At 51.6% G+C, this 27,333-nt stretch overlaps 1 protein-coding gene across 2 annotated transcripts in view; it reads left to right on the top strand.

Moving 5' to 3' along the window:
- MYBL2 (MYB proto-oncogene like 2) overlaps positions 1-17,895 on the top strand; it is a 52,055-nt gene extending 34,160 nt beyond the window's left edge. For both annotated transcript variants that reach the window (XM_025399086.1, XM_025399085.1), the window contains 8 exons: positions 44-331; positions 3,377-3,790; positions 6,636-6,775; positions 11,040-11,139; positions 12,545-12,658; positions 14,078-14,182; positions 16,592-16,741; positions 17,369-17,895. In XM_025399086.1, the coding sequence (XP_025254871.1) occupies positions 44-331; positions 3,377-3,790; positions 6,636-6,775; positions 11,040-11,139; positions 12,545-12,658; positions 14,078-14,182; positions 16,592-16,741; positions 17,369-17,497 (1,440 nt within the window). In that variant the 3' untranslated portion in view covers positions 17,498-17,895. The remainder of the gene's footprint in view (positions 1-43; positions 332-3,376; positions 3,791-6,635; positions 6,776-11,039; positions 11,140-12,544; positions 12,659-14,077; positions 14,183-16,591; positions 16,742-17,368) is intronic.
- Positions 17,896-27,333: the final 9,438 nt, after the last annotated feature.

The following is a 27,333-nucleotide window of genomic DNA, read 5'->3' as shown; positions in this document are numbered from 1 at the left end:
ATATCTCAGCGAAATCCAAATGGTGTACTCTTGTGTCTTTCAGGGAAGTCTTCTGACCAACTGGCCCTCTGTCCCTCCTACCATAAAGGAGGAGGAAAGCAGTGAGGAGGAACCTGCAGCAGCCACCACTTCAAAGGAGCAGGAGCCCATCCCTAAAGATCTGGACGCAGTACGAACACCCGAGCCCTTGGAGGAATTTCCGAAGCGTGAGGACCAGGAAGGCTCCCCACCGGAAATGAGTCTGCCCTACAAGTGGGTGGTGGAGGCAGCCAACCTCCTCATCCCTGCTGTGGGGTCTAGCCTCTCTGAAGCCCTGGACTTGATTGAGTCGGTATGTTGGTCACAACATTTCACAGTAGGCACAGAACACCCCTAGCAGGAAGTGCTTCTCTCATGGGCCCACATCCTTTTGCTCATTCCATCTCCCTGCTAACAGTTACTGACTTGATGCTGAGTGCCCAGCCCTAACCGAAGGGCTGGGGACACCAGGGTCATCACCATACAGTCCCTGTCTTTGGGGAACTCCTGGTGTGTGCAGCAGGAATTTGTGGTGGCATCTGACCTCTATGTATGGCACAGGGCAGGGTGGGAAGGCTGCCCAGAGGAGGTGGCACTGCACTGAGTCCTAAAGGTTGACTGCAGGTGACAGCACAGGACAGCGTGGTATTTGTGGCATCACACATGGTTGGGCCTCCCTGAAGAGGAGCCCAGGAAGTGCCAAGGCTTGGTGCTGGTCTTGAAGTGGAGTGGGTTCTGGTTACTCAGGGTGGGGCAGCCATTGAGCCCGTGTTGTGGTTACTGTGTTGGCTGTGGGGTTGTGTCCTTTGAGGAGGGCTTCTTGGTGTGACACCCCAGCTTCTGACTGCATCAGCCAGGTCTGCCGTGTAGAGCGGGTTTTGGGAGGTGAAAGACCAGAGGCCTGGTCACTGGGGTGCGGAGTCCAGTATGGGGGTCCATGTTCGCCTTCCCACTCAGGTGTCTTCCGTCCTAGAACATCCTACTGCCAGGGTCTGAGCTTAATATACAGTCTTCGTGTTATCCTGTGAGGCGTGTCATTTCTGTTTTGTAGGTGAGACTGAGGCTCAGAGAGGTCAAGTAGTATACCCATGGTTGCACAGCAAGTACACTTGGTGGTCTTGACTGCCGTGCTGTGCTCCTGCTACTACTTGATGAAGGGTTGGAGGGCCATCTACTCAGGCCCTCTTTCACTCTAGGTCTCACCTCTTGACCCCAGTGACCGGGACTGGACCCAGCTACAGGCTCTGTCTGTGGTGCCCCCACCTCCAGGGATTGTCAGAGGAGTTTGAGAGGCACTAGCACATTCATGGATTCTCCGCACAGCTCTGAAGCAAGCACTGGGCACCATCCCTCGCCCGAGCTCTGAGGGGAGTGTTGAGAGGAGACTCGGCCCCTCTATGCCTGGCACACTGTTTATACCACAGCATCACCTCCCTTTACCCTAGACTGTTCTGTTTTCTTTTGCTTGCAGGCACAGCTCGCCTGTATTGAGCACCCACTGATTGCCAGAGCCAGTGCTTAGTGAGTAATTACAGTACCTAAGATTTGAGTGCTTGCCACTTGCCAGGCCCATCACTTGCTACCTAATGTGTGGGCTCTTCGTTGGTCTTTTCTTTTTGAGATGGAGCCTCGCTGTGTCGCCCAGGCTAGAGTGCAGTGGTGTGATCTCAGCTCACTGCAAGCTCCGCCTCCTGGGTTCACGTCATTCTCCTGCCTCATCGTCCCAAGTAGCTGGGACTACAGGCGCCTGCCACCACGCCCGGCTAATTTTTTGTATTTTTTAGTAGAGACGGGGTTTCAGAGTGTTAGCCAGGATGGTCTCGATCTCCTGACCTCGTGATCTGCCCGCCTCGGCCTCCCAAAGTGCTGGGATTACAGGCGTGAACCACCGCGCCTGGCTTTAGTTGGTCTTTAACAACCTGTGAGGTGGGTAGTGGACTCATCAACAGTGAGAGCACCCCACACTCAGAGAGGTTAGGAGAGACTTGGCCAGTTTCACATAGCTGGTAACCTCCAGGAACAGGAGTCAGGCCCTGCTGTCCGTCCGGCTCAGAGCTCAGGCTGTTTCCACGATGACCTTCAGCGCCTGTTGGGGGAGTTACTGCATATGTGGAAATCCTGTCTTCCTTCCTCTGCTTCGTCCACTTGAGTGGTCCTTGTAGGATGTACTTCTGGTCTACCAGACACTGTCAGTGCTGGGGCCTCCCTGAGGTTGGGGTGTGGGCCTGAGGTCGGTCCTGCCCCCAGCTGGCCTCCATCCTTAGGAGTGAATTGCCCCAGGCTCCTGCAAGTCCTGGGAACCAGGGTCCCCTCAGACCAGAACCCAAAGACCAGAAGCCTTTTGGTTTGTGCTGTGATTTACTGGGTAAAGGAGGGAAAACCTGTCGTGACTCACGGGCTTGTTCTAGCAGCTGAGTAACTTCGGGAAGACCAAATCCCCTTAGCTCAGCTTCCTTGGTGTGAAAGGGAAAGTAATGCTTCCATGGCAGAATTGTGGGGATTGGAAACAACTTTTGTGAGCTGCCCCAAGGAGGCATCAATGATGAGTGACGTCCCGTTCACTGCTCTATATTTCGTTCTATAAAAAATATCTGCAGGCTGGGTACTGTGGTTCATGCCTATAATCCCAGCACTTTGGGAGGCTGAGGTGAGAGGATCACATGAGCCCAGGAATTTGAGACCAGCCTGGGTAACGTAGCGAAACACAGTCTCTGTAAAAAATCTTTTAAAAAATTAGCTGAAACTGGGTGCAGTGGCTCACACCTGTCATCCCAGCACTTGGGGAGGCCGGGACTGTCAGATCACCTGAGGTCAGGAGTTCGAGACCAGCCTGGCTAATATGGTGAAACCCTGTCTCTACTAAAAGTACAAAAATTAGGTGGGCGTGATGGCACATGCCAGTAGTCGCAGCTACTCAGGAGGCCGAGGCGAAGGTTGCAGTGAGCCGAGATTGCACCATTGCACCACAGCCTGGGCAACAGAGTGAGACTCTGTCTCAAAAAAAAAGAAAGATAAAAAATTAGCCAAGAATGGTGGTATATGCCTGTAGTCCCAGCTACTTGGGAGGCTGAGGCAGGAGGATCGCTTGAACCCAGGAGTTTAAGCCTGCAGTGAGCTGTGATTGTGCTACTATCCTCCAGCGTAGGCAACAGAGTGAGACCCTGTCTCTTTAAAGGAAAAACAATCTCTGAAAATATGGATGTATAGTCATAGAAAACTTTGAGGAAATGCATGAAATATTAATGATTGATCCTGAGCTGTGGGATCATACTTGACACTTACATATTTCCTTTAATGAACAAGTCCTCTTGTATTAAGAGCATAGTAATTGCAATTCCTAACTTCCCTCCCTGGGCAGGACCCCGACGCTTGGTGCGACCTGAGTAAATTTGACCTCCCTGAGGAGCCATCTGCAGAGGACAGTATCAATAACAGCCTAGTGCAGCTGCAAGCGTCACAGCAGCAGCAGGTCCTGCCACCCCGCCAGCCTGCTGCCCCGGTGCCCAGCGTGACCGAGTACCGCCTGGATGGTCACACCATCTCAGACCTGAGCCGGAGCAGCCGGGGGGAGCTGATCCCCATTTCCCCCAGCACTGAAGTCGGGGGCTCTGGCATTGGCACGCCGCCCTCGGTGCTCAAGCGGCAGAGGAAGAGGCGTGTGGCCCTGTCCCCTGTCACTGAGAATAGCACCAGTCTGTCCTTCCTGGATTCCTGTAACAGCCTCACGCCCAAGAGCACACCTGTTAAGACCCTGCCCTTCTCGCCCTCCCAGGTGCGTGGACCCCACTGTGGCAGCTTACTGGGTTGGTACAGGCACCTAGTGTTCAGTGCTGTGGCAAGGGTGAGCAAAACCAGACCTGGCTCTGTCCTCATGCAGCTTACGCTCTGGTAGGAAGACCAGTTAACTGAAAAAGACCCAGAAAATGTGATAATCAGGATGAAGGAGAAGGCTTATGGTGCTGCATATGTGTATCTAGTCTGGGTGAGTCCAGGAAGACTGCCAGGAGGAGGAGGAGGATGCTGGTAGCTGGGTAATGAAGGAGAGGAAGAGAACTGTCGTGTTTGTTCATTCCATTTGTGGAACCTATTTCGTAGCAGACTTGCCAGCCCTGGGGAGCAAAGATGAAGATGATGGGTTGTCCCCAGCACTGACTCGCCCTGCCCGGTGCTGGGAAGAGCTGGGATAGCCAGTGCTGGGGATGAGCTTGTAATGAACCAGAATAGAGTGTGGGAAGTGCCATGTGATAGCAATTGCGAAGTCACTGAGAACTCACTGTCCTGGGTGTTGCCCCTGGGTGCCCTTTTAGTAACACACAGAGCTTCGGGAGCCGGGATGGATGCCAGAGTCTCTCCGAGACAGAGGTCATGGGGGGCACCTGGCCTTCTGCAGCGAGGTATCTGGGCTGGTTCTCCTTGAGCACCTTGACCAAAGGCACAGAAAAGGAAGGGCAGAGAGGATGTGTGGAGTCATAGGGGGTGGTGCAGGGCCTTGGTGGGCGTAGGTATAATCTCGGGCTTTGGCTGTCATTAGGTCTATTCTTCCCGTGAGGCTGTGGGTGAGAGCGAGGCCCTGAGGTGGCCCGGTGCAGGAGGCAACCCTGTCATCATGGGTCAGGATGGCTAGTGGCATTTTGAGAGAGTCCCCGTGTCGGTTTGCTCCAGCTGCTTAACATAGTACCACAGACTCGGTGGATTCGACAACAGAAATTAAGCATCATTGGTTTCTTCTGAGGCCTCTCTCCTTGGCTTGTAGATGCTGGCTCCTCCTGTGTTTTCACGTGGTCGCCTGTGTCCTAATCTATTATTTTTTCTTTTAAAACCTCTTATTTTATAATCTTATAAGGATACCAGTTATTGGATTAAGGCCCACTCTAATGACTTTATTTTTTTATTTTTATTTTTTGAGATGGAGTCTTGTTCTATTGTCCAGGCCGGAGGCTGGAGTGCAGTGGCATGATCACAGCTTACTGCAACCTCCACCTCCCAGGTTCAAGCAATTTTCCTGCCTCAGGCTCCTGAGTAGCTGGGATTACAGGCATGAGCCACCATGCCCAGCTATTTTTTGCTGTTGTTTTAGTAGAGATGGGGTTTCACCATGTTGGCCAGACTGGTCTTGAACTCCTGACCTCAAGTGATCCACCCGCCTTGGCCTCCCAAAATGCTGGGATTACAGGCCTGAGCCACCGCGCCTAGCCTCTACTGACTTTATTTTAACTTACCACTTTATTTTTTATTTTTGTTTTTTGAGATGTAGTCTTGCTCTGTTGCTCAGGCTGGAGTGCAGTGGCATGATCTCAGCTCATTGCACCCTGCATCTCCCAGGTTCAAACAGTTCTCCCAACTCAGCCTCCCGAGTAGCTGGGATTACAGGTGCCTGCCACCATGGAGTTTCACCATGTTGACCAGACTATAACTTACCACTTTATTTATTTATTTTTTTGAGAGGGAGTCTTGCTCTGTTGTCCAGGGTGCAGTAGTGCAGTCTCAGCTCACTGCAACTTGTGCCTCCTGGGTTCAAGCAATTCTCCTGCTTCAGCCTCTCGAGTAGCTGGGATTACAGGGCCCACCACCATGCCTGGCTAATTTTTATATTTTTAGTAGAGTCGGAGTTTCACCATGTTGGCCAGGCTGGTCTCGAATGCCTGACCTCAGGTGATCCACCTGCCTCTGCCTCCCACAGTCCTGGGATTACAGGCGTGAGCCACTGCGCCTGGCCTAACTAACCGCTTTAAAGGCCTTATCTCCAAGTATTAATACAGTCCCATTCTGAGGTGCTGAGAGTTGGGACTTGAGGACGTAAATTTGAGGGAGACACAGGTCAGTCTGTAACATGCTGCAAGTGAGGGCTGCTGGCTGGAGAAGGAAGGCAGCGGGTCCCTGAGCTACTATTTGGGCAGCTCAGGATGATGGAGCATGGTGGCCGCCCTACGCCAGAGACCCCATTTAGAGTGGTGACCCTGAGGGTTGCAGATGGCTCTCTATTACAGCATCTTCAGGGCAGGGCGGGAAGAGAGGGTGGTGCTTCAAAGAATGGATGCTGACTTAGGTCTAGATTTGAGTCTCACCTCTAGCATTCAGTGCAAGACTCAAAACTTCTCTAAGCTTTGGTTCTCTTACCTGTAAAAGGGAGATAGTAATAGTGCCTATGTCTCAGGATTTGTGGGAACTAAACTATTTGTGTGAAGTGCTTAGCACTGGCAAGAGAAGGTGCCCTCTAAATGATAACCCCCCACCACCAGGATCACTACAACTGTCACATGCCTTGCACCTTCACAGGTCAGTTCAGAGCTAGTTTTATTTCTTCTGAGAAGGAGCCGCTCTCCCACAGTTGGCTTCCTGTGCCTTAACTGCGTCATGGCACTCGAGTAGAGATGGCAAAAGCTAGGATTAGGGTGACGGAACCCCAGAGGCCTGTGTGAACCTGCTTTGTGGGCTCCTGGTATCGATCTGTCCCAGTCTTTGTTCTCTGGTGTCTGATGGTCAGGAGGGGACCTCAGTATCAGAGAGCAGACGTTTTTGGGGAGGAGCTCAAGGATCTCTACCCATGACCCCCTGAGGTCTCAGGAATCCACATGCAGGTGATCATTTTGTCTTGTTCCCTCTCTCTTCTTCGGCAGTTTCTGAACTTCTGGAACAAACAGGACACATTGGAGCTGGAGAGCCCCTCGCTGACATCCACCCCAGTGTGCAGCCAGAAGGTGGTGGTCACCACACCACTGCACCGGGACAAGACACCCCTGCACCAGAAACATGCTGCGTGAGTGCTGTAATGCCCCCAACCTTCGCCGTCCTCTCCCTCAGCAACGTGAGACTGTGGGCTTGAGGACCACTCAAGCTGGTAGAACAGTGGGAGGGGACACCCTTGGAATAACACTGGGGACTGTTTGAAGAAAGCCCTCTCCTTTCTGGCCACCACGATTTATCATTTTTGTCAGTATAGTCTGGGGCTCCACCTGTGCTTTTCCTCATTTGTTATTTTTTAATTTGATAGTTTCCTTTTTTGTGATCCTCCTGCCTCAGCCTCCTGAGTAGCTGGGACGCTAGGTGCATGCCACCATGCTCATCTAATAACATTTTTTAAGAGGTGAGGTCTCGCTACTTTATCTGGGCTGATTTTGAACTGGCCTTAAAGTGATCCTGCCACAGCCTCCCAAAACGCTGGGATTACAGGTGTGAGCTACGGCACTTGGCCCTCATTTGATAATTTTCTGTCTCAGGAACAGACAGAGTCCATATTAGCCTGAAAAACATAATCTCTTCCCCTTCCTAAGGTTTCAAGTGCAAATTCTCTGTGTTTGAGCAGCCTTATGTGCAAGGCGGAAGTGCCCCAGTCCCTCCATCTGGACTGGAGGCTGCATTCCTCTCCTCTGAGCTTACGGAGCACGGCGTTTTCTGTCTGGAAGCCTGTGCAGGTTGCTCGACAGCCTGCTTTTATGGAAGTGCTTTTACAATAAATTTACTTCCTCGAGTCATCATGATTCTAAATTCCAGGTAGAGAGAGTTGCTTAACTATTCCTCTGCTTGATACATTAGCTGGAGGAGGAAATCATTATTTTGTGATTCTGAAGTCAGCTCAGGAATTTTAGCCCTGATAATGATATAATTTCAGGAAAAGATCTGTGACTCCCTTAGTCAGAAATCATTCTCCAAAGTCCGGCTCAGTGGCTCACACTTGTAATCCCAGCACTTGGGAGGCCGAGGTGGGAGGATCACTTGAGACTAGGGGTTTAAGACCAGTCTGGGCAATATAGGGAGACACTGTCTATCCAAAAAAAAGAAAAAGAAAATTTTTATTTATTTTTGAGATGGAGTCTTGCTTTGTCACCCAGGCTGGAGGGCAGTGATGCAATCTCAGCTCACTGCAACCTCTGCCTCCCAGGTTCAAGTGGTTCTCCTGCCTCAGCCTCCTGAGTAGCTGGGATTACAGGTGTGAGCCACCACACCTGGCTAATTTTTGTATTTTTAGTAGAAACAGGGTTTCACCACGTTGGTCAGGCTGGTCTCAAATTCCTGACTATGTGATCCACCCACCTCGGCTTCCCAAAGTGCTGGGATTACATGTGTGAGCCACCGCTCCCAACCAAAAAAATTTTTTTTAATTAGTTGGACATGGTGGTGTGTGCCTGTAGTCCCAGCTACTCGGGAGGCTGAAGTGGGAGGATTGCTTGAGCCCAGGAGTTTGAAGCTGCAGTGAGCTATGGTTGACTACTGGACTCCAGCCTAGGTGACAGAGCGTGACCCTCTTTCTAGTTTTTTTTTTTTTTTGGTTAAAGAAAGAGAAAAGAAATCTGTCTCTAAAGAGTTGATCTGAAGTATAACTTAGATAGGTTTCATGATAAATGATTGTCCATTCAAACCAGAATCCTGGACTTTGGATCTAAGCCCTTAAACAGAGATGCTGTCACTACAAAAGGCATTGATACTTCTCTCTCTCCCTTTCTTTCTTATCCATGTGGCCTCATTTGCTGCCTCCCTCCAGCTCCTTTTTTCTATAGGAAGAAGCATCTCCAGTGTTCATTCCTCTTTAGATCCATATGTCCATCTTATTCCTTCTGAAGGCCATCCTTTAACCATGTAGTGTGGGCCTGCTGGTGATGAATTCTAATTTTTATAGTTTTTGCTAATTTTTCTATTTTTTTTGTAGAGATGGGGTTTCACCATGTTGGCCAGGCTGGTCTCTAACTCCTGACTCAAATGGCCTGCCTTGGCCTCCCAAAGTGCTGGTATTATAGGAGTGAGCTGTAATCCAGCTGTTATTCTTTTGTAGAGAGTCTCTTTAGTTATCCCTCAAATTTGCCAGGCTGTATGGTGGTGTGGTTATTTCTCTATTTTTTTCCTCCCTGGCTTTCATATCAGACTAAAGATTCAAACCTTGAGCTGAGGAAGTGTTTATTTCTTTAGTTTTTCTTTTCCTGTCTGCCCCTTCTCCTACCTTACGAATTCCTTCCTATATAGGCTGGATTGATCTGTGTCTTTTTCGTCTTCATACTCCTCTTCGCCATCTTGAGCCATATCCTTAATCTGCCAAGAACATGATGGGATTGTTTTCTGATTCACCAGTTTGGTTGTCGTGGTTTCCAACTTGCTGAGTTCTCTGACGTACAGAGCTGCATTTTTTATCTCCAAGCAATCTTTTGAATTCCCTTTTTAAGTCAGCCTCCCTGCCTCCCTGAGGTTTCTTTTTGAGATAGTCTTGCTCTGTCCCCAAGGTTGAATGCAGTGGTCTGATCATGGCCCACTGTAGCTTCTACCTCCCAGGCTCAAGCGATCCTCCCACCTCAGCCTCCTAACTAGCAGAGACCTCAGGTGTGCACCACCATGCCTGGCTAATTTTCTTGTTTTTTGGAGAGACAGGGTCTCACTGTGTTGCCCAGGCTAGTCTTGAACTCTGGGACTCAAGCAATCCTTCCACCTCAGCGTCCTAAAATGCTGGCATTACAGGGGTGAGTCACCAGGCCCGGCCTCTCCCTGAGTTTTCTAATGTGTGTATATACACTTTTTTTTTTCCCCCATTTTTCCGAGACAAGGTCTCTCTTAGTCACCTAGGCTGGTGGTGTAATCATGGCTCACTGTAGCCTCGAATTCCGGGCTTGAGTGGCCCTCCTCCCATAGTCTCTGGAGTAGTTGGGACTACAAGCACCACCGTGGCTGGCTGATTTTTTTATTTTTAGTAGAGATGGAGTCTCTCTGTGTTACCCAGGCTGTTCTTGAACTCCTGGCCTCAAGTGATCCTCTCCTGTTAGCCTAACACTAATCCTAGAGTGTTAGGATTACAGGTGTGAACCACCGCCTTTGGCCATGTGTGGGCTTTTAGTCCTTGTTGATGCCACGAATTAGAGGGGTTCTGGAACTTTCTCATGTTCCTCAGAAACTCCATTGTCCCATGGAGATGCTTGAGTGGCTCAGATTCACCCCTGTGAGCTGTGGTTTGAACTGTAAGATGTGTACATTTGACCTGTGCTTACCTGTCTTCGCTCTTCCTTACAGAGGGGGATCTCTGTGTGTCCCAGATGGGGGATAACAAGGGTTTGGGAAGAGACTGTGGATCCCTGCCTGATCTCTAGGTCCTGAGGAAGGAAGAAAAGAATGGTCTGCACTTGTACTAGTTTTTTTATCCCCCCATGGAGTGGCTGGCCAGTTGCGGGAAGTGGAGGCGCCAGGCCCCAGGCTGCTGTCTCTAGGAGTTGGCCTCATGACCTGAGTCCCTGGCTACCTGGGCTTTTCTCTCATCCTCTAAGTGCCTTGGTTATGCCATGAGAGTCAGCCATGGTAGCATCTCCAGGTGACTAAGGTCACATACTAGCACAAGGGCTCATGTTTGTGGAACCTGGTAGCTTCCTTCAGAGCTGACATCTGCCCAAGCCAGCCTGGCCCTGCCGCATATCGCCAGCCCTGGTGCTCTGGGGTGTGAGGTCCCTCTTCTGTCCCCCTGCTCCAGGGGCAGGCGGAAATCACCCATGGTGGGTCCACATCTGATAGAAGTATCTTACAGTTCTGCTTCTGGACCAGACCATCCTGGGTTTTTTCTGTGCTCTGCTGAAGGGTTTCCTCCGCATGTCCATCACCTTGATGAACTCTTAGGAGACCTGGGAAGATGCTGGCCTCACCTCTCGCCCCTCCTTTCCCTCAGTGTGCTGCTGCCATCCTCACACAGGCTGTCCAGGGAGAGCTGGGCAGGATGGGATCTTCCTGGGTTCCCACCTTGCTCCGTGCCCCTCTCACTGTTCCTGAAGTGTGGCCATGGGCTGCCTTGTTTTCTGGAAAGTCGCAAGTCTGGACCGTGACTGAGCAGCATTCTCAGCTATCTGCCACCCGTCTGGAGCTCCTGGCCCCTCTTAGACTCCCCTTTTCCTTCTGTTTCCCCCGAGCCCCTGACTTTGACCTGCAGGGTGGGGAGAGGGATGGGAAGAGAACTTGTGCTGGGCCAAAGGTCACACTGGGGGAAGGTGGAGCCAGGGCAGCAGAGTGCCTGGCGTCGGCCCCTGTCCTGTCACTAATTCCCCTGCTCTGGCCCCTGGCAGGTTTGTAACCCCAGATCAGAAGTACTCCATGGACAACACTCCCCACACACCAACCCCATTCAAGAACGCCCTGGAGAAGTACGGACCCCTGAAGCCCCTGGTACGTGGTGTGGTCACTGCCGTGGATCTCTGCCCAGTGGGATCCCTTGGGTTCATCCAACCATGTTCAGTCCACAGGACGCTTCCCTCTGAGGTCTCCCTTGATTCTTCCTCCTGAGAAGATGCGGAGATCCTGATAGTATAAACGGGGAGGCTGAGGCTGCTCCTTGTCACTTCCTCTGACTGCTCCTGAGCACCTAAGTGTGCAAGCAGACTCTGGCTAGTGCTGGAGACATGAGGGTATCCTGTGACACTCAGCCTCAGGATGGGGGAGACTGATGTGAAATACAAATAACTCAAACACTTTCAGGCAAAGATAAGCACTGTGCCTAGTTCAGAGAAGTGGCAAATTGCTGCTCTGGCCTGTCTTCTGACCAACTCCCAGTTCTCTACAGAGCACTGGAAAGCCCCAGGGACGTCTTTCCCACAGTGTGCAGGCTGCACTTCTCCCCTGCTCTTCCCAGTGATGGGATGGTTATGTTTTCTCTGTGAAAACAGGAGTTGGCACCTTGGGCTTTCTGAAACACACAGGTGTTTTAGAAATCGGTGGAGGGTTGTGGAGGCACTGGACTGTGAACAAGGTCTGCAGTTGGTCCCCCTGCCCTCTCTCTCCACTGCGTGGAGCCTCCTATGAAGCCCAAGGGTGGCTGGGAGCTGAGGCTCCCCTGGGCCTGCCATGGAACTGATTCTGAGTCAAGCAGACTTTCCACGGACCATGCTGCATGGGCCGAGGTGAGGCACAGTTAGTGCTCCTTTCCTGTTGCAGTGGAGATTCAGCTCCTCTACTAAAGTATCTGCGTGCTCTCCAAACAGGTGTGAGGGCAAATCTCATGACCTTGGCAGCTGCAATTAAAGTTTGCAGGGGCTTTTCGGGTGACTTCTGAGGAGTTGCTGTGCTTCACACCTTTCACTCTTAGTAGCACTCTCCCTCCCCTGTTCTCTGTTGCCTGAAGCTGGAGAGGTCCTTGGAACCCCCAGGCCTGAGAGAAGGAAATGGATTTGAGAGCCCCCATTAGTGTGGAACAAAGGGTTGAGTGAGCCTGGGCTTTGAGCCCTCCGGGTCCTAATTCAGCAGCTGTGTGACTATGTGCCGGGCTCTTGATCTCTGAGCCTCTGTTTCTATCTGCGTAAGATGACAGTGATTGCACAGGGCTGTGTGAGGGTTACTGTGTGTCTCTGGGCTGCTCCCAGCCATGGCAGGCCCGCGGGAATCAAGGTCATCAGCTGCTTGTCCAAGGCAGCAGTTAGTGGTTGTGAGTGGTGTATGTGAGATCTGCATCCTGGCGTCAGGCCTTCTTCGTGCCTTACCCAGGACAGCCCAGTTGCAGCTGGGTTGGCCCCACTGTCCCACACACAGACAGCCCGAGTGTGGTGCCTCACATGGGCTGCCCCGCACCTACCCACAGCCGCAGACCCCACACCTGGAGGAGGACTTGAAGGAGGTGCTGCGCTCTGAGGCTGGCATCGAACTCATCATCGAGGATGACGTCAGGTCTGAGAAGCAGAAGAGGAAGCCTGGGGTGAGTGGGGTGGGGGTGGGAGAGCCTGGGCAGGGGGAGTTGGAGCCGTGGCATGGGGGAGGCATCCGGGGACAGGTTGTAGAAAGTGAGGCGCTGGGGAGAATGGGGGTGCAGCATGTCCCCTTTGCCCCCTTTCTCACGGTGGTTGTCAAGGAAACTGACAAGATAAGGACACTGTCTCTGGGACCCTCCCCTGCTCCCCTTTGAAGGATTCACTTACTTATCCAACATTGTGTTCAGACCCTGCTCAAGTGGGGCTGGGCTGGATGTGGTGGATGGAGCAGCGATTAAGACCCATACTGGATCTCCCCTTAGTGTTCGGGGGCAGAGACAGATGCTAGACAGACACACCATGACTAAATTCACAGGGTACCAAGGGCCGCAGAAAGGGAGGTTCCAAGGGAATCCTTCGAATGGAGGCGGGGCGGTCGAGACGAACCAGCCAGGCCAGGCAGCGCCGGGCTGAGTGTCAGGCTGCATGAGCTGGGGGTGGGGGGAATGGGTTCAGGTGAGGTAGAGTCTGCAGGGATTCCTGGGCAGGGGGGCAGGGAAGGGACTGTCCCAAGCCTCCATTCTGTGCCAGCCTTCCTGCCACTGTGTTGTTAGCTTTCGTGACAGTGCGTAATCCCTTTGAGTCTCCTTGTGCTCCTCTTTTTTCCCAGACTGCTCTCCTCAAGGGAGAGCTGGGAACAGTGGGATATACAGGGTGTTAGGTAAGGAGGGGAGGTAGGCGGTCAGCCTGGGCGGGACTTGCCTGAGCTGGCACCCCATGTGCAGGTGGAGAGAACTTGGACCCTTGACTCCAGGGCCCTCCCTGGCCTCTCCTTGGTGGGGATGGTGGTTGTGAGACGTAGCAGCCCCTGCTGGGTGCACTGTTGGGTGGAGGGGTGGGGTGTGACTCTCAGAGCTGCTCCCTGGTATCGGAGCAGACCCTGGACCTGCTTCTGTGAGGTGCACGGTTAGGGATGGGACATTCCTTGCTTGTATTAGGCGTTTGAAGAGGGGCTTGTCTCAAGCGATTTGTGTTCCCATATTACTGGCCTGTGGGTGGTATTTTAGGTGTTACTGGGATGATTCTCTGCTGGGCCTGTTTGAGGGGCTGTGTCTGGTCCATTCGGGGTGAGAGCAGGTCACTTTGTGGTGGAGGTTCATGCTGTGTTCACTGCTCACTGTTGCAACACCTGGCAGGACAGGGTCTACCTTGGGTATAGAGTCTGTAATGGGGCCATGGGGCCTAACTTTCCCAGCACCCCACCCCCCGATTCTTCTAACAGCAGATTCCCACTAGCTGGGCCTTGCTCCAAGTCTGCACTGCAGCAGGGCCTGGTTTTGTGACCATCCATGGCCATGACTATCCAGGTGCTGACCATGGGGAATCCTGACACCCACCCTAACCCCCTTCTATCTGCTGACCCCCAGCTGCGGCGGAGCCCCATCAAGAAAGTCCGGAAGTCTCTGGCTCTTGACATTGTGGATGAGGATGTGAAGCTGATGATGTCCACACTGCCTAAGTCTCTCTCCTTGGTAAGGGTTCGCCCACCCCTACCCCACTCCAGAGCTGCCCCCGGGAGAATAAGGTCTCCTTGGAAGGCTTCTGCCCCTTGAAACTGTTGAGTTTTGGAGAGGACCCTCAAGGTGGAGTTAGTCTAGTGGCTCTCCAGCTGGGCTTCTGGAACGCTGGGTTCTGCAGGGAGGGGCTGTCAGGGAGGGTGGGTCTGGGCACCCACTGCTGGCTTCAGTCAGCAGCTCTGCTTGTCTCTCACAGAAGGTTTTGTTTGGCAGAGGTGCGTGGCTAGGACATGTTTTAAAACCATGTGTCTCAGTCTCTAGCTCCTTCCCAGAAAGGGTCAGTGATGTGTCTTTTCTTTTTTTTTTTTTTGAGTCAGAGAGTTTCGCTCTTCTTGCCCAGGCTGGAGTGCAATGGTGCCATCTCAGCTTACTGCAACCTCCGCCTCCCGAGTTCAAGTGGTTCTCCTGCCTCAGTCTCCCAAGTAGCTGGGATTACGGGCATGCACCACCACACCTGGCTAATTTTGTATTTTTAGTAGAGATGGGATTTCTCCACGTTGATCAGGCTGGTCTCAAACTCCCAACCTCAGATGATCGGCCTGCCTTGGCCTCCCAAACTGCTGGGATTACAGGCGTGAGTCACCGTGCCTGGCCTAGTGATGTGTCTTAAGGTACAGCCAGGCACTTGGGTACAGCAGCCCTGGGATGGGTGCTATACGGCCCCCAGGCCAGTGCACTTGCTGTGCCTGGTGCTACAGTCAGGTCGACCTCGGAAAGGGGGTTGTTGCCTGTGCAGAGCCTGGGTCCCCAGAAGCCATGGTGTGCGGCTGATCCCTCTGCTAACAATGGGGTGAGTTGGCTTGCCCTGGCTCAGAGTGGGGAGGCAGTGAGAGGCACGGCGGCATCATGAACAAAGGTTAAGGGTTGCCTGATCTTTGAAGTAGACTGCTGCCCTCACGATCCTTGCAGAGAAACCTTGTCCTGGCTAGGGGTCCTTGACAGGACCTGCAGTCAGATTACTGCAAAGAAAAAAACGTCACTGCAGGGAGTGAACAGCACAGATTGAGTCAGGCGGGCCTGGGTTTGAGCCTGGCACCATTGCTGCTCTCTGGGATTTTTAAGGTTCCCTGAGCCCCAGTTAAAAGCCTATAAAAGGGGTGCCAAGCCTAAGTCAGGAGGGTACAGTGCCAAGCAGGGCACAGAGGCTGGAAAGGCATGGGAGGGACTTCGTGCAGCTCTGATGTGCTTGGGGTTGAAGCTGCATCTTTATGATGCTTGTGGATGTTTCTGGTCCCAGGAAAACTAGGAACAGCTTTGGTTCCTGAGGCTTGATGTGACGGAGGCAACATTATTGAGTATGTTATTACTCGACAATGCTCAATAATACTCCACATTTATCAATTATGTTATTATGGCCTGGGGACTGCACAGCACCCATCCCAGGGCTGATGCGCCCCCAAGTGCCTGACTGTGCCTCAAGACACATCACTGAATCAGGCTCTGAAACGCACACAGATGTTTCTTTACTTGATTACTTGATTTTTTTTTTTTTTTTTTTTTTGAGGCGGAGTCTCGCTCTGTCGCCCAGGCTGGAGTGCAGTGGCTGGATCTCAGCTCACTGCAAGCTCCGCTTCCCGGGTTTACGCCATTCTCCTGCCTCAGCCTCCGGAGTAGCTGGGACTACAGGCGCCCACCACCTCGCCCGGCTAGTTTTTTGTATTTCTTAGCAGAGACGGGGTTTCACCGTGTTAGCCAGGATGGTCTCGATCTCCTGACCTCGTGATCCGCCCGTCTCGGCCTCCCAAAGTGCTGGGATTACAGGCTTGAGCCACCGCGCCCGGCCCGATTTTTTTTTTTTTTTTAAGTAAGAAAGTTCTTTAGAACAAGATTAAGTTATTTGCATAATCTTTGTGTTTTTTGTTTGTTTGTTTGTTTTTGGAGGGAGACAGAGTCTTGCTCTGTTGCCCAGGCTGGAGTGCAGTGGTGCAGTCTCAGCTCACTGCAAGCTCTATCTCATCCCAGGTTCACGCCTTTCTCCTGCCTCAGCCTCCCAAGTAGCTGGGACTACAGGCGCATGCCACCACACCCAGCTAATTTTTGTATTTTTAGTAGAGATGGGGTTTCACCATGTTGGCCAGGATGGTCTCAATTCTTGACCTCGTGATCCGCCCGCCTCAGCCTCCCAAAGTGCTGGGATTACAGGCATGAGCCACCACACCTGGCTCCTTGCTTAATCTTCTAAGTATAAAGTAAGATTAAGCTCACGTAAACTCCCCATCTGAAAGTAGAAACTGAGGCTTGGAAAAGTGTGCATCCTCTTTCAGGTCTCAGCACCCAGGTGGTGGTGCTGGGGTGGGATTGTGGGTTTTTTTCTTGCCTCTCACACCTTCTGGCAAAATGGTGACTCCTTGGTTTTGGTTTCAGCCGACAACTGCCCCTTCAAACTCCTCCAGCCTTACCCTGTCAGGTATCAAAGAAGACAACAGCCTGCTCAACCAGGGCTTCTTGCAGGCCAAGCCAGAGAAGGCAGCAGTGGCCCAGAAGCCCCGAAGCCACTTCCCGACACCTGCCCCTGTGAGTGCTGGCCATCCCTGGGGGTCCTGCAGTGCCTGCCTTCTTAGCTCAGGGCCTTTGCATAGGCTGTTCCTCTGCCTGGGTGCTCTTCCTGTTATTTCCTATGGCTACGTTTGCTTAACTTACTCTCTGATCTCAGTCTCGATGCTGCTTCCTCAGGGGGAAGCCTTCCCTGACCCCACATACTGTAGAGACACTGCCATTCTGCCATTCTCTCTTTTGTGACCTGGGTTTTACTTGTAACTAAATTATTATTCTGCATTTGGTTTGCTTAGTACATGTCTGTCCTCAGGCAGGGGCTGGCCTCAGGCTGCTGACCCGTCTCAACTGCTCCTTCTCACCCGCCTTCTGGCTGTGGCTTCTCCTTGAGAGGCTGGTGCTGCACGGCAGCGGGGCAGGGGGGCAGTGCATGGCCATGTCTCCTTGTCCAGCTTCCTGCTTACAGTTGAGGAAGCCCACAGCCAGGAAGTGACTTGTCCAGGGTCACAGGGAATGTGGAGAGAGAATAAGAAGGCTCTGGCTTCTGGGGAGGGAGGCTTATAACTCCACCTGTCTGGCCAGGATCACCAGGGTCTGTTGGGAACACATAGTCCCTACCTGGATGGTAACCCTCTCGCCTTCTCCCAGATGTCCAGTGCCTGGAAGACGGTGGCCTGCGGGGGGACCAGGGACCAGCTCTTCATGCAGGAGAAAGCCCGGCAGCTCCTGGGCCGCCTGAAGCCCAGTCACACATCTCGGACCCTCATCTTGTCCTGAGGTGCTGGGGGTGTCACGAGCCCATTCTCATGTTTACAGGGGTTGAGGGGGGCGTAGGGGGTCTGTGAATCTGAGAGTCATTCAGGTGACCTCCTGCAGGGAGCCTTCTGCCACCAGCCCCTCCCCAGACTCTCAGGTGAAGGCAACAGGGCCATGTGCTGCCCTGTCACTGAGCCCAGCTGCGGGCGGCTCCTGGTGCTAACAACAAAGTCCCACTCCCAGGTCTGCCTGGTTCCCTCCCCAAGGCCACAGGGAGTCCAGTCAGCTTCTCCGAAGCCCAGGTCAGGCCTGGCCTCATCTCAGACCCTGCTTAGGATGGGGGATGTGGCCAAGGGTGCTCCTGTGCTCACCCTCTCCTGGTGCATTTTTTTGGAAGAATAAAATTGCCTTTCTCTTTGTGCTGGTCTGGACTCTGCCTCTCTACTGGGCCCTGCTCATGGTTCCCTGGTGGCCCATGGGCCTTCCTTTCTGGGATATAGGGACCTGAATGCTCATTCTCAGAGGCCAGCCTTATCTGCCCAGCCCAGGCCTGGGCCCTTGACCCTGTTTCCACAGAGAGGCCCAGTGAGCTGGGAGCAGTTTCTCTCATCTCTGCACCCAGTGGGCATCTCTGCAAAGCTCTGAGTACTATTAGCCATGGGGTGGGGTAAGGGTGGGCAGAGACTGGGGGCAGAGGAGGACGATGGGTTGGTGCAGTAGGATCTTGCCTGGCCCTTGCCTTGGGTAGCTCACCTGCCCACTAACAAGCCCCTGCCTCAAGCTGAGCCCGGCTCGCAGGTCAGACTGGTAAGCAGGGAAGAAGGGTGAAGGCAGCTGGGCAGAACCCTCTAGCCCTGTTGGCCAAGGCTGAGCAGGAGACCAAGATGGGCTGGAACCCCCTTGTGGCCCTAAATCCCTAGGGTTGTGGCTACAGAGCACAGTGCTTGGCAGGTGGTTGGGAAGAGTCACTGGGGTTTGAAGAGGGGAAGATGCCAAGTCTGAGAACGTCTAAATGAGGAAGTGATGTTTTCAGCAGTAGGCTTCATGGGACAGGCACATGGCCATCCCTGTGGGCAGAGGTTGAGCGGACTTGGGGCAGGTCCTCACCTGGGGCAAGAGATATGGCCTACTCTAGAGGGGTGGGGACTGAGTTAATTAGGGTGCCAGAGTTCAGATGTGTCTGGTCTCAGACACACCTCTTTCTCCCTGCTGAGCTCCCACCTACGGTCCCTCTACTCCCATCCATCCACACGCAGGGATGCCATGCTTGATCCTGGCAGTGTCTCAGTTCTTGATCTAGAGCCGAGGAGGGGCGGGGGCTCTGCGCTTCCCACCCTGCACCACGCAGCCCATGTGGTGGGGCCACATGCTCCTGCAGGTTCCATGGATGAACCACACCTAACTCACGCCCTGAGCTTTTGTGATTTGTCAGCCTGGAGCCCGTCCCCTCCCCAACTTCTTTCCCAGGCTGTGTCACTGGCCACTCCGTACAGGCCTTGGTCGCCCCCCCCACCGCAGGGCTGTCAGCATTGGTGGATGACCCACGGTGAGGATGGAGACTGCGTTACTTTGTCTCCTATAGCTCACACCAAGACTCAGTGGAACAACTTTGTCAAACTCAAATGCAGTGCGCTGCAGGCTAAAGATGAAAATTCCTGGGCCCTCTGAGTCAGGCACCTGGTGCGGAGCCTGGAAAAAGGGATTTTTAACAAACCACCAGTGGGTGATTCACATGCGGGGCGTTGGCTGGCCACACCCTGAACTGACTGGCCTGTGAGGCTCCAGGGGCTTGTGCCCCATGCCCTCTTTTGCCTGAGGTCTTGCTCATTCCTAGGGACTGCCCTGAAGCCCTTTCCTGTCCTAGAGGGAGGAGTCTGTAAAGAACAGAGCGGCTGCAGGTAACTGCAAGCTTAACATACCATCCTCACTGAGCTCTGTGCACTGTAGGCTTGTTCTTTGGCTCATGCATTAAGTAAATACTTACTAGTCCGGGTATGGTGGCTCATACCTGTAATCCCAACACTTTGGGAGGCCGAGGCGGCCAATTGCTTGAGTCCAGGAGTTTGAGACCAGCTTGGGCAGCATCATGAAACCCTCTCTTTACTAAAAAAAAAAAAAATACAAAAAATTAGCTGGGCATGGTGGTATGTGCCTTTAGGCCTAGCTCTTCGATGTGGGAGAATCACCTGGGCCCAGGAGGTCGAGGCTGCAGTGAGCCGAGATCATGCCACTGCACTCCAGCCTGGGCAACCAGAGTGAGACCCTGTCTCAAAAACAAAACCACACTTATTGAGGGTCCCTCCAGCCCCGCCCCCACATGTCTGGCATAGTTGTAGTGCTGAAGATATAGCAGTTAAAGGACAGAAACCAGGCTTGGTGGCTCATGCCTGTAATCTTAGCAGTTTAGGAGGCTGAGGTAGGAGGATCACTTGAGCCTAGGAGTTTGAGACCAGCCTGGGCAACATGGTGAAACCCCATCACTACAAAAAATTTTTAAAACTTAGATGAGTGTGATGGCTCAGGCCTGTAGTCCCAGCCAGTCAGGAAGCTGAGGTGGGAGGATCTCTTGAGCTGTGGTTGTGCCTCTACTCCAGCCTGAGTGACAGAGCAAGACCCTATCTCAAAAGACAAAAACCAAAAAACCACTTTACTCTCATGGAGCTTAAATTTTTATTTTTATTTTTATTTTTATTTTTATTTTGTTTGAGACGGAGTCTTGGTCTGTTGCCCAGGCTGGAGTGCAGTGGCACCATCTCCGCTCACTGCAAGCTGCGCCTCCCAGGTTCACGCCAGTCTCCTGCCTCAGCCTCCCGAGTAGCTGGGACTACAGGTGCCTACCACAGCAACAGGCTAATTATTGTTATTATTATTTTTGTATTTTTAGTAGAGACGGGGTTTCATCGTGTTAGCCGGGATGGTCTTGATCTCCTGACCTCGTGATCTGCCTGCCTCAGCCTTCCAAGGTGCTGGGATTACAGGCGTAAGCCACCACGCCCAGCCATGGAGCTTAAATTCTAAAGAGCAGATATAAACCAACCAGTCTGTATAAAATGTGCCAGAGAGAACATGAACTTTGAAGTGAAGTGGGGGGTACTGTGAGACCAGTCATCTGCTCAGAGAAAATGGGGAGGAGTCAGATTTGACACAGCTCCCGGCCATCGTGGGGACAGGGAGGGAGAGCCCACATGGGAAGGCAGATTAGTTGCCACTCAGGTGGTGCTGGGGGCCCAGCTGCTGTTCATGAGTTTGGGGAACTTGGTCATGAGGATTGATCCAGTCCTGGTGTTTCCCAGGCTAGTGTGGCAAGCAAGAGGGAGTTAGCCAGATAGTGCTGAGGGGCAGAGGGCCTGAGTTCAGGATGGGAGTACAGGAGTAGGGGCGCTGTGGGAAACCTGGGAGATGGACAGGCAGGAGGGAAAGATGAGGCTTAGTTAAGATGGCAGAGAGGGAGGCTGGGTGCGGTGGCTCACGTCTTTAATCCCAGCACTTTGGGAGGCCAAGGCAGGCGGATCATCTGAGGCCGGGACTTTGAGACCAGCCTGACCAACATGGAGAAACCCCATCTCTTCTAAAAATACAAAATTAGCCAGGCATGGTGATGCATGACTGTAATCCCAGCTACTCGGGAGGCTGAGGCAGAAGAATCGCTTGAACCCAGGAGACGGAGGTTGCGGTGAGCTGAGATCGCGCCATTGCACTTACTCCAGCCTGGGCAACAAGAGCAAAACTGTCTCAAAAAAAAAAAGCAGAGGGTGAGTGTTCTGGCAAGATCCGGATGGTTGCCTGGCATCTGGTGGCCAGCATGGCCTGGAGGTGAGAGGCTCACAGAGAGACTGCGGTAGATTATTCCAGCAATGGTTCCCAAGGAATCACTGCTCCCTGTAGCTATTCCCTTGAGTGGGTCATGTGGTTGGCTTTGCCCCTATGGGACTCTGGGAGAATCTGCTGAAGGAGGTGAGAATTCTAGCTGTTCTGGTTGAGACTCCAGACATGTGAGTAAGGCCACTCTAAACCACCCAGCCTCACCTGATCTGGCCCAGACTGGAGGAACTGCCCAGCTGATCACAGAGTCATGAGAATAATAAATCAGTATTGCTTTAAGCCCTAAGATTGAGGATGGTTTGTTACACAGCAGAAGCTGACTGATACAGATGCTGGCATGAGGAACTGGGACATGTGAGTACTTGTGTGGTCCAGGATAAATGATAACATGTCCTGCTTCTCACAGCAAGGCAGGGACTGGGGCAGGAGCAGGCCAAAAGCCTGTTTTGATAGGCCAGGAGTAGTTTGGGAGTCTTAATTAGCCACTTTCTGAGCAGACCCTGGTGTCTCACTGAGGAGAATGAACACTGAGTCATGGGCTCAACAGGGTTGGGGAGAAACAGGAGACCTAGGTTCCAGGAACTTCGTGGGAAATGAGTGGAGGGAAGGATTCTGGAGTTCAAAGCCATTGTGACCATAGCTGTGTCTTGTTCCGAGAGGTGAAGGCACTGGGGAAGAGATGTGGCTCATGGCATCTGGCAGACTCTCCCAGGTCCAAGAGCAGTCCTGGATAGAGCTCTTACTTTGGATCAGACAGACTTGGGTGTAAACCCAGCTTAGCTCTTGGGAGCTATGTGTCTCTTTACTGCTCTGAGCCTTGGCTCCTTGGCTGTAAAGTAGGGAGAATCCTTCAACTTCAGACTTGTTGAAGGGATTGGGAAGAACATGGCACATACTCGGTGCTCAGATAACATGGGCTTTTAGTATGTTATTTCTTAGTATGTTTTTACATGTTAGTTTCTCATTTCTGTGTTATACACAATATACCTTGCAAAGGAGAAATTAGTGCCCTCGTTTCAGGTGAGTGCTGGGAGGGAAGATGGTAGATAGTGGTTAAGTCAGGACTTGAGCCCAGTCCTGGACAGCGAGTCTGGCATTTTAGTATGCCCCATTCCATGCCATCCTCTGTGTCATACTGTTATGGAATCTTTGAGGTGTCACTTTTCTGGTCAGAAACATCTGTGGCTGATGGCACCTTTACCCGAGTTCTTGTCCTGTGTCCAGGAGGTACACAGACAAGTGGAAGGTGAACATGATTAAAAGAAGCTTTATTGAGTGTTACAGCAGTTCACAGGAGACCGGCAGTGAGTAGCTTCTCTCTGTAGGCAGATGGTCTGCAGTGTTCAACTCTCAGCAGAGAGGAGGCCCTGGAGAAGGTTGCTCCTCTCTGCTGCTGTTTATCCCATTATCTTCAGTTATCAGCAGAGAGGGTAGCTCCTCTCTGCAGCTGGGCATCCCTTCCTCTGTCCTCTCTCCTGCTCTGGCTGGGCCCGGGGCTTTTGTGGACCTCAGAGGGGGTGAAGTGCATGCTGATTGCCGCATGGATGGCCATGGGCAGCAGGGAGGGGGTACCACAAGTCCCCACTCTGGTCCTCGGAACTGGCAGCTGGCTTCCAGCCTTCAGGCCCTCCCTGGCCTGAAGGAGGGGCCTTACTGGGGACCCACGCCCTTCTGCCCAGGAATCTGACTCCTGCTGCCATTCATGGCCCCCCACCGGGTGCGGCGCTAACTCAGCTCCCAGATTGGAGCAGATGCCGGCAGAGGAGAGAGACCAGGCAGCAGGAGCAGACACCCCTGAGCCTGCAGGGATGGGGAGCATTCCCCGCCCGAGAATGCAGGCTGCAGAGATGCCCAGGTCCTGCACCTGGGAGGGCCGCTGCAGCTGCACCCAGGGAGCTCCCACCCCGCCAACTTGGAAGGGGCGGGGCTCCTGCTTGTCCCCAGTTCTGCAGCCACCAGTCGGGTGGCTGCAGCTGCACCCAGGCGAGCAGATCTTGCCTACTCCCAGCCCCTCCTAAGAGCACAGGAAGGCTTGGATCCACAGTTGCAGTTTGGGCAGCTGCAGCCCTGCCCAGGAGGGCAGGTTCCTGCCTGCTGTGTGGAGCCAGAGGCCTGGGTCTGCAGCTGAGATTTGGGCAGCTGCAGTGGCACCCGGGGAGCACCAGATCCATGCAGTGTGCAGCTCCCGCGGTGCCTCCCTGACACAGGTGCCTCCCTGCTGCAGCCCATGTGATGGCAGCGGCCACTGACAATACCTGTCAGCCAGGGAAGGAGTATGGTGCCATAGAAAAAACCATAAGCATGAGATAGAGGTTCAGTTAAAATCTTTCCATCAGAGTGCAATATTGATACAGAAGAGTGCATGAATCCAAGTGGCTGTGGATATGTTTTCACAAAGTGGACAGACTCGCATAACCAGCATCCAGATCAAACAACAGAATAAGAGCAGCACTGGAAAGCCCCTCTCCACCCGCGAAGGGTAACCGCCATCCTGACATCAAACACCAGATTTGCTTTGCCTTTTTATTTTCATTAAATATTATGTCAACAGAATTTCACATTGTGTGAGATTTATCCAAGTAGATCTGGGTAGTTATGATTTATTCATTCTCATGACCATTTTGTTTTATTTTATATTTTATATATTTTATTTTTTATATTTTATACGCGGTCTTATTCTAGCCTTGAAATCCTGGGCTCAAGTGATCTTCCTTAACCTCGGGTGTCCCTAATAACTGAGACTGCAGGTGCACCACCACGCTTGGCTAATTTTTTAAAATGTTTCTATACAGACATGGTCTCACTGTGTTGCCCAGGCTGGTCTTGAACTCATGGGCTCAAATGATCCTCCTGCCTCAGCCTCCCAGAGTGGGGCTGGGATGAATTAGAGGCATGAACCACCACACCTGGCCAATTTTAATTTAATTGACAAATAATTGTGTATGTTTATGGGGTATGATGTGATGTTTTGATTATATATACATAGTAGAATGATTAAACCAAGCTAATTAACATATCCATCACCTCCCAGACTTATTTTTTTGTGGTGAGACCATTTAAAGTTCACTCTTCTTAATTTTGAAGTATACAATATTGTTTAGTTTTTCATTGTGTGACTTCCACAATTTACCTATTATCTCAAAGGAAGTGTGGATTGCTTCCAGACTGGCTATTACACATAGCGCTGTTAGCACCTCTGCCCGGCCAGCCCACAGTCTGGGAAGTAAGAAACGCGTCTCCCTGGCCGCCGCACCGTCTGGGAAGTGAGGAGCACCTTTACCTGGCTGCTGTGCAACCCTCCAAGTGTGAAGTGGTAGCCTTGCGTGTGATCTCTCTGCCCTCTCCAAGTTTGCATTTTTGACATTAAAGTTTACTTTTAAATTAAAAAAAAAAATTAGCACTGTTATGCACATCTCATCCTCATGTTTTGGTGATCTCTCTTGCACATCGGGTTTGTACATATCTAGGAGTGGAATTGCTGGGAATGGATTCAATTAGGCTACTTGCCATGAGAACCAAGGCACATTATTTGTGAATCAAGGCACATTATTTAGGTTTTTTTTTTTTTGGCCTCTTCAAGTGCTGGAATTACAGGTGTGAGCCACCACACCCGGCCGTTATTTACCTTTTCTGAAACTCACTTTTCATATCTGTGTATTGGAAATAAAAATACTTGCCCCTCAGTGTTGTGGCCTGGACTTAATGAAATTATTTCAGCAAGGCACTTAACCTGAATACAGCTCCTCTTTCCTCTTCCTCAGCCAGCGAGAGCACCCTCTGCCCCAACACATAGCTTTTCCATGGCACTCTCTTTGCCAGGAACCCTCAACATGAACCTGCAAATCTTGCCTGTTGCCCAGGGTCGGTGGGGCTGCCTTTCCCCACTGCCTGTTGGCCAGCTGTCCTTTGGGAGCTTGGAGGTTACCTTCAGAATACTCAACAGAATGCTCCAGGCTGCCACTACATAGTGACAGATGTCAGCTCTGTCTTGCTGTGTCTTGACAGAGCCCCTGTGGGTAGCGCTTCCACCAGGCTCACTCCCTCATGGCCCAATTCAGGGAGTTTCAGGAAGAGTAAGTTTTCCCGGTCCTATTGGCCTTTGGTTTATAGACATATATTCTGCACATCACTTTTTCCTCCTATTTCAGTTCTCTAGTTCATGCACTTCATTAATCACTGTCATCCAGAACTTTTTCCCCCCAAGAAGTCTTTAATACTTACCTCGTGTAAGCATTTGAAGGGGCCAGCCAGGTGGCAAAGTTATGATTACTTAAAAAAAAAAAAACCAGCAGTGAGCCTAGGCAACATAGTGAGACCCTATCTCTACAAAAAGAAAAATTAGCCAGGTACGGTGTTGCACACCTGTGGTCCCAGCTACTTGGTAGGCTTCGATGAGAGGATTGCTTGAGCCTAAGAGGTTGAGGCTACAGTGAGCTGTGATTGTGCCACTGCACACCAGCCTGGGCGAGGACTCTCCCAGCCAGAGCGAGGACTCTGTCTCAACAAACAAAAAACCAAAACTTAACAGTTAAGATTTCCTCCTGAAAAACTTTCAAAAGACTTAAGTCTTCTATCTGCTGTTTAAAAAAGTATATAATTTTTGACCAATTAACATATTCACATGTATTCCCATGTAAAAGATACTAAAGAGTCGATAGTAAAGAAGGGCTCTCTCTTCCCTGCCCCACATTCACCCCGTTGTCTTCCCTGGAGGCAGCCAATATTAGTGTCTAGTGAAGAGGCAAGCAAATATTTCCATTAGGCAACAGGTTTAAAAAACATTTCAGGCTTTGTGGGCAGATCTCCATTCTAGAGTATCCTTAAAGAGAAATATGCGAAAACAAGCACATACATATTCATGTCTTCTCCCACAACTCTCCCCAAATGGTGGCATACTGTATAGACTGTTCTGGACTTGTTTCTTTTCTTTCTTTTTTCTTTTTTTTCGAGACGAAGTCTCGCTCTGTCACCCAGGTTGGATTGCAATGGTGTGATCTCGGCTAACTGCAGCCTCCGTCTCCTGGGTCAAGCTATTCTCCTACCTCAGCCTCCCGAGTAGCTGGGATTACAGGGCCCTGCTGCATGCCCGGCTAAGTTTTGTATTTTTAGTAGAAATGGGTTTTGCTGTATTGGCCAGGCTGGCCTCGAACTTCTCACCTCAGGTGATTCCCCCGCGTTCGCCTCCCAAAGTGCAGGGATTACAGGCATGAGCCACCGGGCCCGGCCTGGACTTGGTTTCTATCAGTTAAACTAGAGGTTGGCAAACCATGGCCCACCAATCAAGTCCAGCCTGGCACCTGTGGCTGTAAGTCATTTTAATGGAACCTCTGTTCATTTGTTTACATGTTATATGTGGCTGCTCTCGTGTTGCAGTGGCAGGGCTGAGTAGTTGCAACACACCGCATGGCTGGCAAAGGCTAAACTATTTACTATCTGGCCTTTTACAGAAAAAGTTTGCTGACCTCTGAGCTCAACAGTGTGTCCCAACCTTTCCATATCAACACAGAAAGAGCTTCCTCACTTTTTTTCAAGGCGTCTTACTATTTTATTATATGGCTGCAGTATAACTTATTTTTAATCAGGACATTTTAATGCATATTTAGGTCACTTTTAACTTTTTGTTGTTGTTTAAGACAGGATCTCACTATGTTGCCCAGGCTGAACTCAAGCGATCCTCTCACCTCAGCCCCCAGAGTAACAGGCTACAGCTGTGATTCAACACACCTGGCTCATTTCTAACTTTTTTGCTGCTGCAAATAATGCTGCAGTGAATAGGCTGGTACTTAGCTCATTTTCCACATGTGTGATTATATTTACAGAATAAAGCCTGGAAGTGGAATTGCTCGATCAAAGGCTATGTGTATTGATAATATTTATGGCTATTGTCAAATAGCCCTCCGTGGAGGTTGTACCAACTGACGTTCTCACCAGTGTTATGAAAGTGCTCGTTTTGTCCTACCTTTGCCAGCGGAGTATTTTAAGCCTTCTGATAGTTACCAATCTGCCAGGTAAAAAAAGAGGTAGCCCAGGGTAGT

The sequence above is a fragment of the Theropithecus gelada genome, chromosome 10 (assembly GCF_003255815.1).
Source record: "Theropithecus gelada isolate Dixy chromosome 10, Tgel_1.0, whole genome shotgun sequence".
NCBI classification, from domain to species: Eukaryota; Metazoa; Chordata; class Mammalia; order Primates; family Cercopithecidae; genus Theropithecus; species Theropithecus gelada.
Note: the sequence above shows the minus strand (reverse complement) of the source record. Positions and strands in the feature narration are given on the sequence as shown.